Below are 16,842 nucleotides of genomic sequence, written 5' to 3' on the forward strand. Positions count from 1 at the left end.
AGAAACAATAGCAGCAGTGGCTGCCACTGCTATAACAGCGACAACAGCAGCAGCGATGTCAAATTCTCTTCTGGAGTGTGTGGGCATCCACTGGCATGGACAGAACTCCAGGAACACGAACCGCCAAAGCCCATTTTTCTTGATCCCAGCATGACTTAAGCTGGCAGTTCCACAAAAGAACAACTAAGAACCATAAAGAAAAAACAGGCAGCTCACAAGGAGCAGAACTAATGGTCTCATAATTACTACATTCAGGCTCACAAATTTTAAGGTATCTTCAAAGGGGGCTAAATGAATTTCAGGAGGCCAATAAATGTTGCACAGAGCCATTCCTGAAAAGTAGGTACTACACTAGTTTGAAGAGGATTGTGAAATGAAAAGCTTAGCTGGCATGCTGCTGTTGACAAATGGAGGTCAGTGACCTTCAGGGTTATCCTTAATCTGCTGATTTTCATTCTTTAAAATACTTTATTGTTGTTGTTTTGATTTTTAAAAAGTTTTTGAGGCAGACTCCCTGAGTAGCATAGAGTTGAATGCTAAGATTACAGATGTGTGCTATTGTATCTGGCTCAATTTACACCTTTCTTTTAGGAAAGGTGCGCGAGTGCGTGGTCTGTAACGATGGCTCAGTGGGATTGTTAGGAGGAATTGTTGCTCTATTGTGAGTGCTAGAATTTGGATCCAAGTTCACAATTGCCTCCAATCCCAACTCCAAGGGCTCTGATGCCCTATTCTGGCTTCTGTGGACACCTATACACATACACGCACATACATCACAGAGATACACATATGAAAATGAAATGTCTGTTTTTAAACAAGGAGAAAAGAAAAAGATAGTTTAGTGAGTAAAGTGATTGGCTTCCCAGCGCCCATGCACACCTGTATCCTAGCAGTGGGATGGTGGAATCAGGAGGACCCTGGGCTTTCTACAGTGCCAGCCTAACCAATCCATGGGTTCCAGCTTCAGGGAAAGATCCTGTCTCAAAAAATAAGGTAGAGTGGCTGGAGAGAAGGCTCAGCTGTTAGAGCACTTACTACTCTTGCAAAGGACCCAAATTCAATTCTCAGCACCCACACTGGGCAGCTTATAACTGCCTATAATTCCAGCTCCTAGGAGATCTGACACCTCTCCTCTAGCCTCTGAGGACACTCACACTGACACACATGTACACACAGACACAAAATTTTAAAGTAAAATAAATTACTTAATTAAAAAAAAAATAAGGATCTCCATGAGTATGAGGCCAGCCTGATCCACATAGTGAGTTCTAGGCCAGTCTGATCCAGGCTGGCTCTAGTGAGGCCCTGTCTCAAGAAAACAACAACAAAAGACTGAGAAAGACATGAGGTCAGCCTAGTTTTCATACACACAGAGAAGTATCTTTCATTTGTCTGCAAGTGTCTGTTTCCTATTTGTTTGAGACAGGGTCTTGTCCTGTAGCCCAGGCTGGACCAGATTTACAGCAGTCTCCCTGTTCCAGCCTCCGGACTGCTGGATTTCACACCTGGCCCTGTTTTAGGTTTTCTTCTCTTTTTCCACATTTAAGATGCTGAGCTGGTGGGCAATATGCAGACACCACAGACAGTGTGGCAGTGTCTTGCCTTCCGTCTTTTTCAGAATTTAGCGTAGGGGCTGGAGAGATGGTCCAGTGACAAAGAGCACCTGCTGCTCTTGTAGAGGACCAAGGTTCTGTCTCCAGCACCCACAGCACATGCCTCACAGCCTCCTGGAGCTTTCCAGGGTATCTGATGCTCTCTTCTGACCTCTGGGCACGTGCGCACGCACGCGCGCGCACACACACACACACACACACACACACACACAAATTTTAGAATTTCAGCTTATAGTTTCAAACATTTTTGGATTTATTTATTATGTATGTTGAGTGTTTTACCTGCATGTATATATGTGCACCACATGTGTGTCCACAACATGTGTGCCTAGCTGTCTAGATCAGAAGAGCATGTTTGATTCCTAGGAACTGGAGTTAAGAGTGGTTGTGAGGCCAGGCAGTGGTGGCGCATGCCTTTAATCCCAGCACTCAGGAGGCAGAGGCAGGCGGATCTCTGTGAGTTCCAGGCCAGCCTGGTCTACAGAGTGAGTTCCAGGACAGGCTCCAAAGCTACACAGAGAAACCCCGTCTCTTAAGAGTGGTTGTGAGCTGACATGTAGGTGCTGGGAACCAAACTCAGGTCCTCTGCAGGAGCAGCAGGTCACCTTAACTGCTGAGCCGTCTCCCCAGCCCTCAGCCTAGCGTTTTACTGTTGCTCCTTTGCAGGTGAGTCTGTTCTTTCCCAGCTCCAGGGCTAGTCCTGAAAGTTTCTCACCTTTGAATCTCAGCAGTTTTACAATGACGTGCTTAGTGAACATTTCTTTTGTATATTCAGCTTAGCATTGGTGGTACTTAAGAATTTGTGGCTTGATACCTTTCGCGGGTTTTTGGGAAATGCCTGGCTGTTTATCGTTGGAATCTGCTTCGTCCTTGTGTGGCTCACCTTGCTCCGGCCTCCTGGCTCTTACCCTCTTCACACTCAGCCGTGTTTACTAGTGCCCGGCTGGTGACTGCTTCTGACTAAAATGTCAGTAACTAATTTTCCAGTTGTGTCTGTGTCCCGCCAACATCTCAACTGAATTCTTGGCTTTAGTTACCATTTTATTCAGTTTTAGAATTCCCTTTGGGGTTTTATTTGAATAATTTTCTATTCTGTACCAGAATTCTCAGGCCGGGCGGTGGTGGCGCACGCCTTTAATCCCAGCACTCGGGAGGCAGAGCCAAGCGGATCTCTGTGAGTTCGAGGCCAGCCTGGACTACCAAGTGAGTTCCAGGAAAAGGCGCAAAGCTACACAGAGAAACCCTGTCTCGAAAAACAAAACAAAAAAAAAAAAAAAACAAAAAAAACAGAATTCTCTACTTTGTCTTTTAATTAGTTACATACTTTAACATCCAAGATAATAATACTGGCCAACAAAAGTACACTCTAAGAGAATGGCAGGATGGCTCAGCAGCAAAGGTGCCTGCTACCAATCCTGATGATGGTTTGATCGCTGGGACCCACGTAGTGGAAGGAGAGGGCCACCTCTTGAATGTTGTCCTCTGACCTCCACATGTGTGCTTTGAAACACCTCCCCTACCCAATGTAAAAAAAAAAAAAAAGAGAGAGAGAAAAAAGACTTTAATGCCTGTGCTGGCTAGTGTTACGTCAGCTTGACACAGGCTAGAGTTATCTGAAAGGAAGCAGAGAGAGGTGAATGCTGGTCCTCTTTTTACTCTGTTCAAGACTCAGCCCACGGGATGGTGCCGGCTACAGCCCGGGAGGGTCTTCCCTCAGTTGAATCTGTCAGGAAACACCTTCACAGACATGCTCAAAGGTGACTCAGAACCCAATTAGGTTGACAGTCGAGATTAACATCACGTAGGGTCTCCCAGGGGAGCTCAGACTGGCCTGAAACTCACCGCAGAGTTCAGATTGGCCGCCAACTCTTGGCAATCCTCCTGCCTCAGCCTCCTGAGTGCCGGGGTGTGCCCACTTCCTCTCTGCGATGTGTTTACTTCCTGCAGTGTGAGTCTTGGTTCAGTTGCCTTGGCCACTGGTTCTTTCCTTGGCCTTTCTGGTGCTGTGTGGAGACTGTCACACCACGTTCTACTGCAGATGGAAACCCACCCCTGAGGTTCTCCTGTGGCCTTTTCGTTAGGCTTTCCACACATAAAACCTCTTTCTCTAAATCCTCTGACCGTCGTTTCCTTATCGTGTAGCGCACTCCTGTTGTCCAGGGTCTGCCTGTGACCCCCTCACCCCACCTCCCACCCCCGGCACAGGCACTTTCCTTTGCACGGCTCTCTTCTGAGAGCTACAGTTAGGATGGAGGATGATCTGATGTTCCCTAGTCGTCGACGCCCTGATCCTGATGAGAGACTGTTGTTGTGTTTCTGCTTCCTGGCATTGGCCTCTGCACCTGCTTCCAGTTCCTCGATCTCTGGTCCTTTGATCCTCTGAAACAATGCAGATGCAAAGCCCTGCTTTCTTAAACACTGGCCTGACACTTAGAAGACATTTCCAGTAGTGGCATACAGGGAGGATGGCACTCTATACAGGGAGGATGGCATTCTATACAGGGAGGATGGCACTCTAGGCAGCAGGCAGTGATCAGCTGAGACCAGGCTGAGCCTGGAAGCATAATGCAATATAAACATACCCACAAAATTGCGAATTTTTGTGTGTGCCAATATTTTTGTATGTCTCTCTTAGGTAAGACATGCAATCAGGTTATTACATAGACTTTTCCCTCAGGCCTCCTCAGTTCTTCAGGACTTTCCTGTGGCTCTGGCAATTCAATATGGCCAATGGCTCACTAAGCATCCCACTTGGCTCGTCTGCTGCGCCACAGTCTCAACACATTGAAAGGAGACTGTGGTATCATCCCCACAGAGCACGTTATCTTTCTCTTGTCTCAGTTACCGTTCCAGTCTCTCAAGCTTAGGAACTGCATTCCTCCTCGACTTGGCCTTCATCGCTCATGCCTGCGAATTTCGCAGTGTGTCTAGGAGGCCTGTGTCCAGCTTCCCCGTGGCTCATCTCTGTCTGGGCTGTTGTTCTCTCTCTCTCTCTCATCTAGGCTGTCTGCGGTACCAGGACTGCCCAGCCGCAGCCTCCTCTTGTGCTGTGCCCCTTCTTCCTCCTGCTGCTGGGATTGCTAGTCCAGATGGCTGCCAGAGCTGGGCTTCGTCTAAAGTCCTTCTTGCCTCAGTCACTCTTGGCTCCTGAGCTCTGACACCTCGTCACCTCGGGAGGACAGAGTCTAAATTGTCCAGTGACTCTAGGCTTTTCCCACATTCCAGTGTACAGACCGTTTTCAGCTGTGCAGGTCTTCTCGGTCTGTCTGTCTGTCCGTCTTCCCCTGTTTGACTAGGAATTCTTCATCCTCCTTTGGACCTCATGGCCTCTCAGGGAAGAACAACATCAAAGACCGTCTGGGGCTGTTATGTCTAGTTTCATAGCTCAGGACCGGATGCCGTGGCTCTTGGTGTCTGGTGGCTGGTGTTGTGGCCAGAGTTCTCTCCATCGCAAACACACCTGTTTACCTGTCTGTTCCCTAGTTCGCTGCTTCATGGCGTGGCTGGCTTGTGTAGTTTGTGCCTGCTGTTTTCACACTTAGAATGTGTGCTTCTCGAAGGTGCTTAATAGCTTGTGTACACATTCAAATACTTAATGAAGTTTATTTGAACTTGCAGACCCATGTGTCTGGAGAAGACAGAGAGATACAGTATTAATTCAATGATCAGTTTATGTAGGGAAAAAACAATATTTGGGCTAACTTCCAGGTACTCAGGGTTAGTACCTTAATAAGATTTCTGTTTAGCCATTTGTCTTTGTCGGACATAGATGCTAATGATTATTTAATGTTTTCTTTTTGATGACTTAATTCATATTTGTGAGATTTACTCATCTTTGTCCTCAGAAAACTGCCTAAGACATGTTGGACTTAGTTCCGATGATCCGTTACTGTGCCATCCACACTGCGGAATATCACTCTTAATTTGTGTGTTTTAACTTTGAGGGTTTTTTTTTTGGTTCGTTCCCCATCCTGTAATTATTTATCACTTAAAAACATGAAGGGTAAATGCTGTAGTGTCTTGATAGGCTATGACCTAACTTTTGAATGAAAAAATTATATGTCATGTTTAATATTGGTTGATGTGTGGCTATGACTTATATCACTATAGATAATGTAAGTGCATTAACAACTGAAATAGCCTTCCTTTGTTTCATCCTTAATAAAATATTTTTAAAATTAAGTTTGTTTTGTAATGGACACATTAAAAACACAATGATGTTTCCATACATGCATGCTTTGTATACTTAGGTCAAATAATATCTGTCTCAGCATTTGTCGTATTCATAATCAATTTCTCCCAGCTTTTTGGAATACATGGTTTCTAGCCATTCTGAAGTCACCCCATAGTGCAGTGGCTTTGTCATTGCTGTGGTCTGTTTTTATTATTTGTGGTTGTCTTTTGTCATCTGAGACGGGATTAGTTAATTGAGAGACTCACTTGAGAAAGTTCAAGAAGGTGGTCTGGGGAGGCCAGGCCCAAGCTAAGGTTACCCGTGTATATGCAGTCAAGGTCCAGGGTCTGAGGACTTGAACAGTAGCGGGAGGCAAGCCATAGGTCCAGCCAGCCTCAGGCAAACAAGGGGCAGGCTCCTGTCTCGTCAGGTCAGGTGCAGGGTATTAGCCAAGAGGCCACACCAGCGACCTCCAGGCAGGTGCCATCCCTGACAGCCCTGCAGTAGTGCCGCAAGGAAAGCTGTGAAAGGCAGTGAGAGGTGGCTCTGGTCACTTGGATTGCTTTGGCGAGCTTTGCTCTTGTATTAGCATTACTAACTGCAGCGTTCAAGCTAGAGTGGTCTCTAGAGGGCTTTCATCAGCAAGCGCTGAAGGTTTCGGCCCTTCTGGGCACAGCTGTTCATTACAGCCCCCTCAGCCTTCCCGGGGGAGCTGGGCACAGCCCCAGCCAACTCGCCTATCTTCCAGACACTCCCCATCTTCTTTTAAGGCTTATTATTTGTATGTATTTTACGTGTTTGAGTGTTTTGGCTGTATGTTGTTTGTATGTGCACCACATGCATGTCTGGCACTTGTGGAGGCCAGAAAAAGGTGTTGGATCCCCTGGAACTGGAGTTACAGATGATTGTGAGCTGTTATATGGGTGCTGAGAACAGAAAGTTTCTCTCTCCAAGAGCAGCAAGTACTCTTAATCACTTAGTCATCTCTCTAGCGCGTTATAGCATCTCCTCGTTGGTTACTTGGTCTAACCAAATAAGAGGTCTGCCTTATATGCGGCTGGATGTCCATTCCACATGCCACGGTCCCACAGCGGCCTGGCACAGCCAAAAACTGGCCTCTCTGTCTTTGTTCTTCTCATAGTGAGTTTCATAGAATATTCTTAGAAGTCAGTCTGTGAAAAGATTGAAAACGAAGTCATTCGTGCCCAGCACATCATTTCTTCTTTTCTGAAATGTTTTATTATGCTGTGTGTGAGTATTTTGTCTGCTTGTATATGTGGACACCACATGTGGGCCTGAAGCCTGAGGAAGGCAGCGAGGGTATCAGATCCTCTGAGACTAGAGTTGTAGACAGTTGTGAGCCGCTGTGTGGATACTTGGAATTGAACCCAGGTCCTCTGCAAGAGCAGCCAGTGCTCTTAACCACCGAGCCACCTCCCCAGCCCCCGTGTCATTTCTGAATGGTGACGACCATATTGGTCAGAAATCTTCCCTGGAGTCTTCTAAACCTTCGTAAAACTTCATGGAAGTTGGTGAGGAGTATTGGATCATGGTGACAGTGCATACCATACTGGAAACACAGAATGGAGTGCTGTTATCTCATTCTAAAGTAACAAACCCCTAAAAAGTTAACATCAGGCCAGCTGTGGTGGTGCACACCTTTAACCCCGGCACTCGGGAGACAGAGGCAGGAGGATCTCAATGAGGCCAGCCTGGTCTACAAAGTGAGTTCAGGACAGCTAGTACGGTTACACAGAGAAACCCTGTCTCAGGGAAAAAAAAAAAAAGTTAATATCAGGTTTGTTTGGTTTTTGTTTTTGTTTTTGAAAATTTTTTTCAAAACCAAAAAGAGCTGCAGAGTAAAAACTTAGATTTTATTTTTTTTTTTTTGGGTGAGTCTCTTTAATGTTTTAGCAAAAGAGTTGGATTATTGTGTCTGCTTCTGTATCCGATTTGTTGTGAAGTTACTTGAAGGAAATCCTGCTTTATGTAGCTGTTTGAGAAAAAGGAGTCCTTGGGGGGAGCGTGGTCTAGATCACTTATTGCTCTTCCAGAGGACCTGGGTTTGATTCTGAGCATCCATCTGATTGTTCACAACTAGTTCCCCTTAACTAGTTGTCTTAACTAGTTCCAAGAGACCCATGCCCTCTTCTGACCTCCCTGGGCACCAGGCACACACATGGCCATATGCCAATTGCAGGCAAAACACTCATATACATAGACTTAAATAAATCTACAAAGAATTTTTTTAAGGAATATTTACTCACTTTTCAGATAAATTGGGAATATTCTTTTTGGCCTTATACTAAAACTTAGCAAATTTTCTTCAAGAAAGTAACTTGGAATCTAAACTACATTGACAAGCTTTTCTTAACTTGTGTTTGCATGAGAGAGGAAATGTGGAAAGAAAGGGCCGGTGATATGGCTTTGAGCTCTGATGAAGTCATGAACCGTGGTGTATACATTTTTCAGATGGGGTCATTTACAGAATTGACCTCAGAACAGTACCTTAAGTAAATGCTATGTTAAAACTCCTGGGGTTTGTAGGAAGCTGTCCTGGGGAGATGACTTGTGGGGGGATGAGTTCCTGGAAGAACAAAGGTCTCTTGTTAAGTGCCGTGTTGTTTCTGGCTCATGGTTGGCTCTGACTGATAATTACAGATTTTGTTTGTTTGTTTTGACTTTTCTGTTTCTTAACTCTGTATTCGTTTTTATTCTAGACTTACTCTGGACTCTTCTGTGTAGTCATAAATCCTTACAAGAACCTTCCCATTTACTCGGAGAATATTATTGAAATGTATAGAGGGAAGAAACGTCATGAGATGCCGCCACACATCTATGCCATATCAGAGTCTGCTTACAGATGCATGCTTCAAGGTAAATGGGAACACGAGAATAAGAAACACTTTGAATGTGTTAGATAATGTTTTTAAATGTCTCAATATGACCTATAAAAGGTTTTAATTTTCCTTTTAAAATAAAAAAAAAAAAATGGGCTAGGCATGGTGGTACTGAGAAGGCAGAAGCAGGTGCATTTCTGAGTTTGAGACCAGCCTGGGCCACATAGCAAGCTCCAGGCCAGGCAGGAGTACACTGTGAGACCTTGTCTCAATCAATCAATCAGTCAGTCAATCAATGAAATGTTTATTGTTAAAAAGTTATTAGCTTCTAAGATTAAAATAGATGAGGCTATTTACCATAGGAAGCTGCTTCATAGCAATACTTCATGTGCTTTTTAATATTAAAAAGCGTCAAGTTTTTAATATATGTTTGATCTCTACCACAAACTAGTACAAGTACAACTCCATTGTATTAGGCTTGAAAACCAATAGGAAAGGGCTGGGGAGGGTGTGGTACGGTAGTAGAACATTTGCTTGGCATGGGTGAAGCCCAGGGTTCAATTCATCCCCAGCTGCTAAATAATATGAAATAAAACCCAGCTGGGCCTGCACAGGAAGAACATAAATTCAAGACCTGCCTGGGTAATTTAGTGAGACACTGTTTCAGTATAAAACTGTGGGCTGGGGGCATAACTCAGGGGTAGTTAGCCTGCTTGCCTAGCATGTACAGGACTCTGGGTTCAATCTGTAGTACTGCTAAATAAATACATAAATAAATACATATAAAACCAACAGGAATAATAGGGAAGGTGGATACATCATTGAGTGAGGGAGAAGTGTAAAATCTTACTTGTAGTTTAAATGCACATAGAGACAACAAAAGTCTTAAAATGTGTTGACTGGTTGACATTAATTGCTTCTGAATCAGAATGAATTTTATAGATTTGCTGGGTTCTTCATTTGAACCCTGACTTTGCACAATGATTGATGGAAGGATTTTCTTTCCCGGAAGTCTGACCTATAGAGTTCCTCATGAGACAAGAAGTGGAAGGGTGCCCCCATAACCAAGACCGTGAGCCATTGTTTCCACGGCGGTTCTTGTCTCTCTGGTGCTTGGATTACTGTACAAAAGGAAAGTTCCCAGAAGGCTGGGGATGGGTTCTTCTGTACATGATTCTGAATTCGTTTAAAAGGAGAAAATATTGCAGTCTTCTGAGCATAATGTACATACCGGGAAGGAGGATAGACTTTGTTGTTAATAGAATGAGATCAGTTTAAAAGCAACATGACTATTTGCTATGCTAGTTTTGACTGATTAGCAAAAAGAAGCACTGAACGGTTTCATCAGTTAAGACCTACACCATTCCATAGTCCCCTGTGTGGTCCTTGCTGAATTGTGCTGGAGCTGCTGATAGATTTATGCAGTTGCCTGGGCTTGTCAGTGTGTTCCAGAGGGCGGGGGTGTCCTTATAACGTTTCTATCAATCTATGTGAGGGTGGAGGATGTGTGCCTTTAAAGTTGGTGGGTGACATGAGACTCAGAGATAAGTACATCTGAGGAAAAGACACGGCACTCTTAAATCTTTGCCTAGTAGAATGGAGAGCTGACTCTAATGTGCTATCACTACTGTAATAGCTTACGAGAGTAAATGTTGTGTCCTGTGAATGGGTTACCAGTCAGCTTGACAAGAGGAAGCTGTGGTCTGCTAACATGTGATATCATTGCCAGTACTGATGCTAGAATGGACAGTTCATTGAAAATTGCTAGAAGCTAAACATAATAATGTGTATAATGTAAATTATGATATTTATTCATATTTATCTCTGTTATACTGAGGCACAAAAAAATTAAATAACTTGACCAAGAACATGTAGGTTGTTGAAAAGTATGAGACAGGGTTAAAAACCAGGCAACCTGACATTTTTCTTGGTTTTTTTTTTTTCGGTTTTGAGCTAGGGTCCTGTAGCCCAGGCTGACTCCAAACTCACGCTCTTCCTGCTTCATCCTCCAGAGTGCTAGGATTATGGGCTTGAGTTTCCACACATGGCTGTGGAACACATGGCTTAACATTTTTATCTACATTAAATAGAATTCATTGATCATATACAAAATTTTAACTGCTTGCTCCTGCTTATATACGACCGGACACAAGAAAGAGGGACAGATAAAGCTCACACAGTCCATCCAGTTTAGGCCTTTGGTTACCATGTAAACAGAGAGCTGTGTATCAGAGAGCTTGAGAGGGGACCATGTGGATAATTTAGAGCATAGGGTTCCTCTCACCTTTGATGTTAGAGTGAATTCCCCATTTAACCTGTCTAGATCTTTTAAAAATCTGTTTCCTTCATCTGTATAATATCATCCCAGGTTCATGTCATGTGTAATTATCTTGGGCACACATTCTGCATCTTCAAATTTACTGATAGAAATGTTGAAAGGTTTGTACTTTTTAAGAAACATAAGAGCTGGAGAGATGGCTTAATGGTTAAGAGTTCTTGCTGATGGCTGTTCCAGAGACCCAGGTTGAATTTCCAGCACCCACATGGTGGCGGACAGCTGTCTGTAGCTCCAATTGCAGGAGATCAGGCACCCTCTTCTGGCCTCTGTGGGTATTGCACACACACAGGGACTGCATACACACAGGCAAAACACCTGTACATATATAGACAAACACACAAACAAATAAATAGATGAATAAATGATTAAAGGAATAAATAAATCACTAAAACACCTTATTTTTTCCCTTGGGTTTAGCGTCAAAGAGATACCATGTCAGTAAAATGCAGAGTATATCTGCACATACTGGTTGCTCAATAAACATTTGTTGAATGAATGGACAGAAGCAGAGCTCTTGGGTGTGCCCTTTTTTTTTTTTTTTTTTTTTTTTTGGTGTTTGGTTTTTGGTTTATTTGAGATAAGGTTTCTCTGTAGCTCTGGCTGTCTTGGAACTCATTCTGTAGACCAGACTGGCCTCAAACTCACAGAGATCCTCCTGCCTCTGCCTTCCTAGTGCTGGGATTAAAGACATTCACCGCACTGCCCAACTGGGCATGAATTTGATTACAGAAAAAAATATCACATGTTCATTAGAAGCTGGGATAGCAATATTGACACAATCAGAGAAGAGAACAGTCTGTCTGAAGACTAGATGTAGAAAAGGAGGAAGGGATGGAACTTGTGAGAGTTGGAGACTGGAGCCTTTCTTAGTTCTGCATTAGAAACGATAATTTGGGAGAAAACACACGAGCTAAAGAAAAGACTGATCTTCCAGGTAGGACATTGAACAGAGGTGACTCGTGCCTCATCTTACACAGTTTGGCAGACAGGCCAGGGCCAGAGGATCTTCTTCATGGGAAGGAATCGTTAGTATCAGACCTCGTTTGTAGTACCGTGACTCAGAAACCAAAGGCTGTAGTATAGTGATCTCCCTGTGCACGTAGGGTGTCCCTCTTCGGTCACCCAAGCATTCTGCACAGGCTCACATCATCTGGCCCCTCGCCCTTGGTTCCTGACACTTTCCACTCCAGACAGCTTCCTGTCAGAACCTCTGGATCTAGCTGCACAGAAAGGTGCCTCAGTGGCCTCCTTCTTGTACACCACAACTATTTAAGAGCGTACTGCTTTTTTGAAGTCTCAGAATGAAACCCAAAATATCTTGTTCTACTTTGTGTCCTGTTGTATTTGAATCTGTGTCAGCACTCCCCACCCCACCCCACCCCACCCCTCCCCATTTCCCTCCCTGGCAGTCTAATGGAGGCTGCCCTCACACTCCAGCCTGGGATGGCTTTGACTCCTGATCTTCCTGCTTTCTTTTTTATTTTGTCTCAGGTAACTCCCACTCTGATATGCCAGCTTCCCCAGATGTTCTGTTCAATGTCCATTGATTTTTCTTCCAGGATTTAATTGACTCCTGGCTTTCTCCTTGAGTGTGTCGTTTGAGGGCCGCGTGAAGGCTACCCCACAGTTGAAACTCTGTGTCCCAGAAGATGGGAATTGTGGGCTTAACTGCCCTATCTCTCTGATAATGTTTTTCTTCTCTACCCCTTGGGAAAGCTGTACCCTTCCTCTGGCCCTTGAAGCTATCTTCTCTGTTCCCCTCATTCTTCCATGGCGCTGACCACTGCCCACCACCACCACCACCACACACACACACACACACACACACACACACACACACACACACACACACACAAGCTTTTTTTCCCTCAACCTTTGCTCTGTTAGGAGCTACATAGTTTTTCATGAAACATCCACCAAAAGGCTTCATTTCATCTGTGCCACCAATTTCTGTGGTTACGTGGCAGGCTTTTTCATCTTGATGAATCACCTGGTTTTTTAATACTTCATAAATTCTGTTGCAGTGTCCTTCCAGATTGTTGGTCCACTCAGGAAGGCTAACTGTGCTTGCTTCCTGTGGATCCCTGTGTAGTGATCGCTCGGAGTGACTTCATATTCTCATTTCCACAGTCTTCTCGTACCTAGCTCCTCTGTCTCTTTATTCTTTGTTGTACCTTTTGTCAGAATTCTCATGCTGGATGAATGAGGCCGTTTGTGCCTCTTGGCATTCTTCGTTGGGGTGCTGATGTTCATACCAGCTATTACATGGAGTTATTATGTTCATACCAGCTATTATGTTCATACCAGCTATTGTATGGAGTTATTATGTTCATACAAGTGACCAGATTGATCTTGCTGCAAATTCATGACCGAAATGACTCTGCCCTTAGCACAGCTTGCCCTCTCTGCCTGGAGAGAGATGATTGACACTCTCTGTTAGTGACTGGGACCCTGTGTGCTTCAGACCTCTGGCTCCTGTGTGTTCCTTGGCTTCCCATACAGCAACTTATTTCTCATTTCTGAGAATTTAGAAGTCACCAGAGAACTGCCCCAGATTCCCCATCTAGATCGCAAACCACGTCCTGTGGGGCCTGTTGCTGTCCAAGGCTAGTCCTGCCTGTTCCTTCATCCCTGTCCAGGAACCTCACAGTGCCGGTTGTCTTGAGAGTCACTCTGTCTGCTCCTTCGCTTTTGACAGCTCCCCAAGAGCACTGGACGTCTAATCATTTCCCCTTACTTAAAAAATAAAAGAATTATGTATCACATTTTCCCTTCTTTTCACTGCCAGATTTTTGAAGCGTTGTCTGTGGTTAGGGACAGGTTGCTGCGGTCCATGGTAGAAACTGAAAATTCTCTGCCTTCTCAAGGAACGTGAGAACAAGGCTGTATTTGAAAGCGTGGGGGAAGGGGTGAAGATGGCGTGGAGAGATGTGGGCCATGACCATCGAGAGAGACAGAGAACGAAGAAAACGGGAACCAAGATCCTAGAGGGAGATGCCACAATCTTCTCAGAATTTAGCGTTAAGTAGGATGAAAGTATAAAAGATGGAATTGGACAGTTTAGCAGGCAGGGGTTGGAAAAGAAGTCTATGGTATAGTTGTCTGTCGAACAAGGAGCATGTTTTCAAACTTGGAACAAATTCTAAAGCAGGCCACCAATAAAAACCTCAGTTCCTACAAGAAGACGTGACGGGTCACATTCTGTGACCATGTATAATGAGACCAATATTAGTGCTTAAAAGGTGTCCCAATGGTGTGGCTGTCGTGGGAGTGTGTGGAGTGGGTTCTTACTATTTCACTCTAGTCATGTATTTGTTTGGGCTTTGATGAGAGAGGGCATCAGGAAGTATATTGTAGATTCTTGACCGCAGCACAATATCATAGGGGGAAAAAAGGAAGAGATAGGCTGGAGAGATAGCTCAGCGCTTGAGAGGACGCAGGTTCAATTCCCAGCAGCCACATGGCGGCTCAGAATTGTGTGTAATTGTAACTAGAGTTCCAGGAGATCTGACACTCTCACACAGTTAGATACAGACAAAACAACAAGGCACATAATATTTTTTTTAAGAAAGATTTGGGGCAAAAGTCACATTAAGAACGCTTATAGATCTAATTTTATTAATCAACAAAAAGTTATAGCGGGGGTAGGCATTTTACGTAGCAAGAAAGACAAAAGGTACTTTATGGCCATTTGTGGGCCTGTGTACTGTCAAGTGAGCTGTTCTGTGTTTCATTCACAATAAAAAAGCTTTCTTCAAAAGCACAGCAGCAAAGTGGACTAAACTAAAGGGAAATGTATAAAAAGACTCCTTTGTTGAACTAGTAAGCAAAACTATGAGCTGACTATGAATGTACCGTAAACTAGAAGTTAGCAGGGTGCCCAGGAGATCCACCAGAGATCATTAACAGAGATCCAGTTGACCCATAACAAGCGTAACCAGAGCAGTGCCCTTGGGGCGGACTGAATGGCTTGGGAAACGAGAACGGTCCACCTTCATGTCTAAGTCACAGGCCTGGAGAGTTTTAGAGACAGAGTCTTACATTTTAAGGCCTCGCTGACTCCTGTTCTCTGTGGGAATTTAGACTGCTCCCTGCAGAATCATCTCTAGCCGGAATCCCCTTGCGTCTCTCATTGGCTGTATCTTTAAGGGATGGATGCCATGTTTGTTTTGAATGGAGGGTCACCTCAGTCACTCCTGACAAAGCCTAGACACCACCCATCACTGGGCCCATCAGTGGTGACCTAGAGGATGCTCTTCTGTGGCAGCTGCCATGTTGCCTAGTATGACAGGCACCCATACCCTTCCCTCCTACTCGAAGTGTGAGCGCCTTAAGAAAAGAATTGCTGCACTTCAGAAATAGCTCTTGGAACTCAGAATAACCTGAGAAATTGAATTTGAGTTTCCTACATCAGGAGACCTAGAGGCAAGACGTTCAGGAAGTCAAAACCTGTGGCACCAGGTATCTCGGTCCCAACAATGGGAGACAGCCTAACAACAAATACACACCTTTTCTAAGAAAAACATCTCAAAATGAGCATGGGCAGATACCTCAACCGTAGCATACAAAAAGGAAGTACCCATTACAAGTACAGTTCAAAGCAAAAATAAGGAAAAGAGAGAGGCGGGGGGGTGGCTCGGCAGTTAAGAGCATTGGCTGCTCTGCTCTTCCAGAGGTCCTGAGTTCGATTCCCTACAACCACATGGTGGCTCACAACCTTCTGTAATGGCTCTGATGCCCTCTTCTGGTGTGCAGGCGGAAAGCACTCATATACATCATAAAACATCAATGTGTATGAAATATGAAAAAAGGATTTTATAGCAGGAAAAGGACTCTTTATCAGTAGTATAGCTGCCTCTGGCCTGTGAGATTTGGGAGTACACAATAGGAGAGATCCCTTCAGCTTACAAAGCATGAGATAGATGTAGGGGAGCCCTTCCAGTGACACTGTTAGACTTTTATGTCATTGGAGAGGCAAATAATGGTAAATATGGTGAAGAAAGCTGAGAAGTGGGAAGAGGATAGAGAATTAAAGGATTGGTGGAGAGAAACTGACTTCAGAAGAATTATTCGAAAGGTATAATATCTCTGGCTTGCTTCTCTATTTTCAGCAATGCCTCGTTATAGCCAAGAGAGATGAACGCTAGGGAGGCACACTGTCATTATAATTTCTGCATGTCATCATCGTCTACAGTTGAGCCTCTTGAGTGGTGGCTTCCCTAGTTAGCACACTGCAGCTGAACTCATTCACCAGTATTCACTTCTCTTTAGAGCTGAGAAGTATTCCGCTGTGTGTGTGTGTGTGTGTGTGTGTGTGTGTGTGTGTGTGTGTGTGTGACATAGTTTACTCATTCACCCATGGAGGACATTTAGACGATATCCCAGTTTGGGCAACTAAGTAAATTGCCTGCATGTGAAGCTTTCATTTCCCCTGGGTCAATTCTGGAGCTTGCGTTGCTACATCCTAGTGTTGGTACGATTATATGAAGTTAGCAAAATAGTTTGTGTTCCTTCCAGCAGTGGGTGAGTTCCAGTTTTCCAAATCTTATCAGCTTTGGGTGTTGCCAGTTAAGTTGTAGCCTCTCATAGGTCTGCTGTAATTTCTAATTCTCTGTGTGTGTGTGTGTGTGTGTGTATGTGTGTGTATACGTGTGTGTGTGTACATGTGTATGTGTGTGTGTACCAAGGTTCTATACCCTGAGCTGTGCTCCCAGCCTGTCTACTTAGTCTCTTGTGCTTGTACATTGAACTACTCCAGTGCATCTTTTCATGTGCTTCTTTGGTATTTATATTTTTGAAGTATATGTTTTTTTTCTTGGGGGAGGGGTATTTTACTTTCTTGGTGCTCAATTTGGAAAACTATTTGTTCTTTGTAGA

The 16,842-nt window shown here is 44.3% G+C and overlaps 1 protein-coding gene across 9 annotated transcripts in view; it reads left to right on the forward strand.

The window, feature by feature from the left end:
• Myh10 (myosin heavy chain 10) overlaps positions 1-16,842 on the forward strand; it is a 164,877-nt gene that overhangs the window by 47,841 nt on the left and 100,194 nt on the right. For all 9 annotated transcript variants that reach the window (XM_042282237.2, XM_015992360.3, XM_015992356.3 and 6 more), the window contains exon 3: positions 8,508-8,664. In XM_042282237.2, coding sequence (XP_042138171.1) covers positions 8,508-8,664 — 157 coding nt within the window. The remainder of the gene's footprint in view (positions 1-8,507; positions 8,665-16,842) is intronic.

The sequence above is a fragment of the Peromyscus maniculatus genome, chromosome 8 (assembly GCF_049852395.1).
Source record: "Peromyscus maniculatus bairdii isolate BWxNUB_F1_BW_parent chromosome 8, HU_Pman_BW_mat_3.1, whole genome shotgun sequence".
Classification (NCBI taxonomy): Eukaryota; Metazoa; Chordata; class Mammalia; order Rodentia; family Cricetidae; genus Peromyscus; species Peromyscus maniculatus.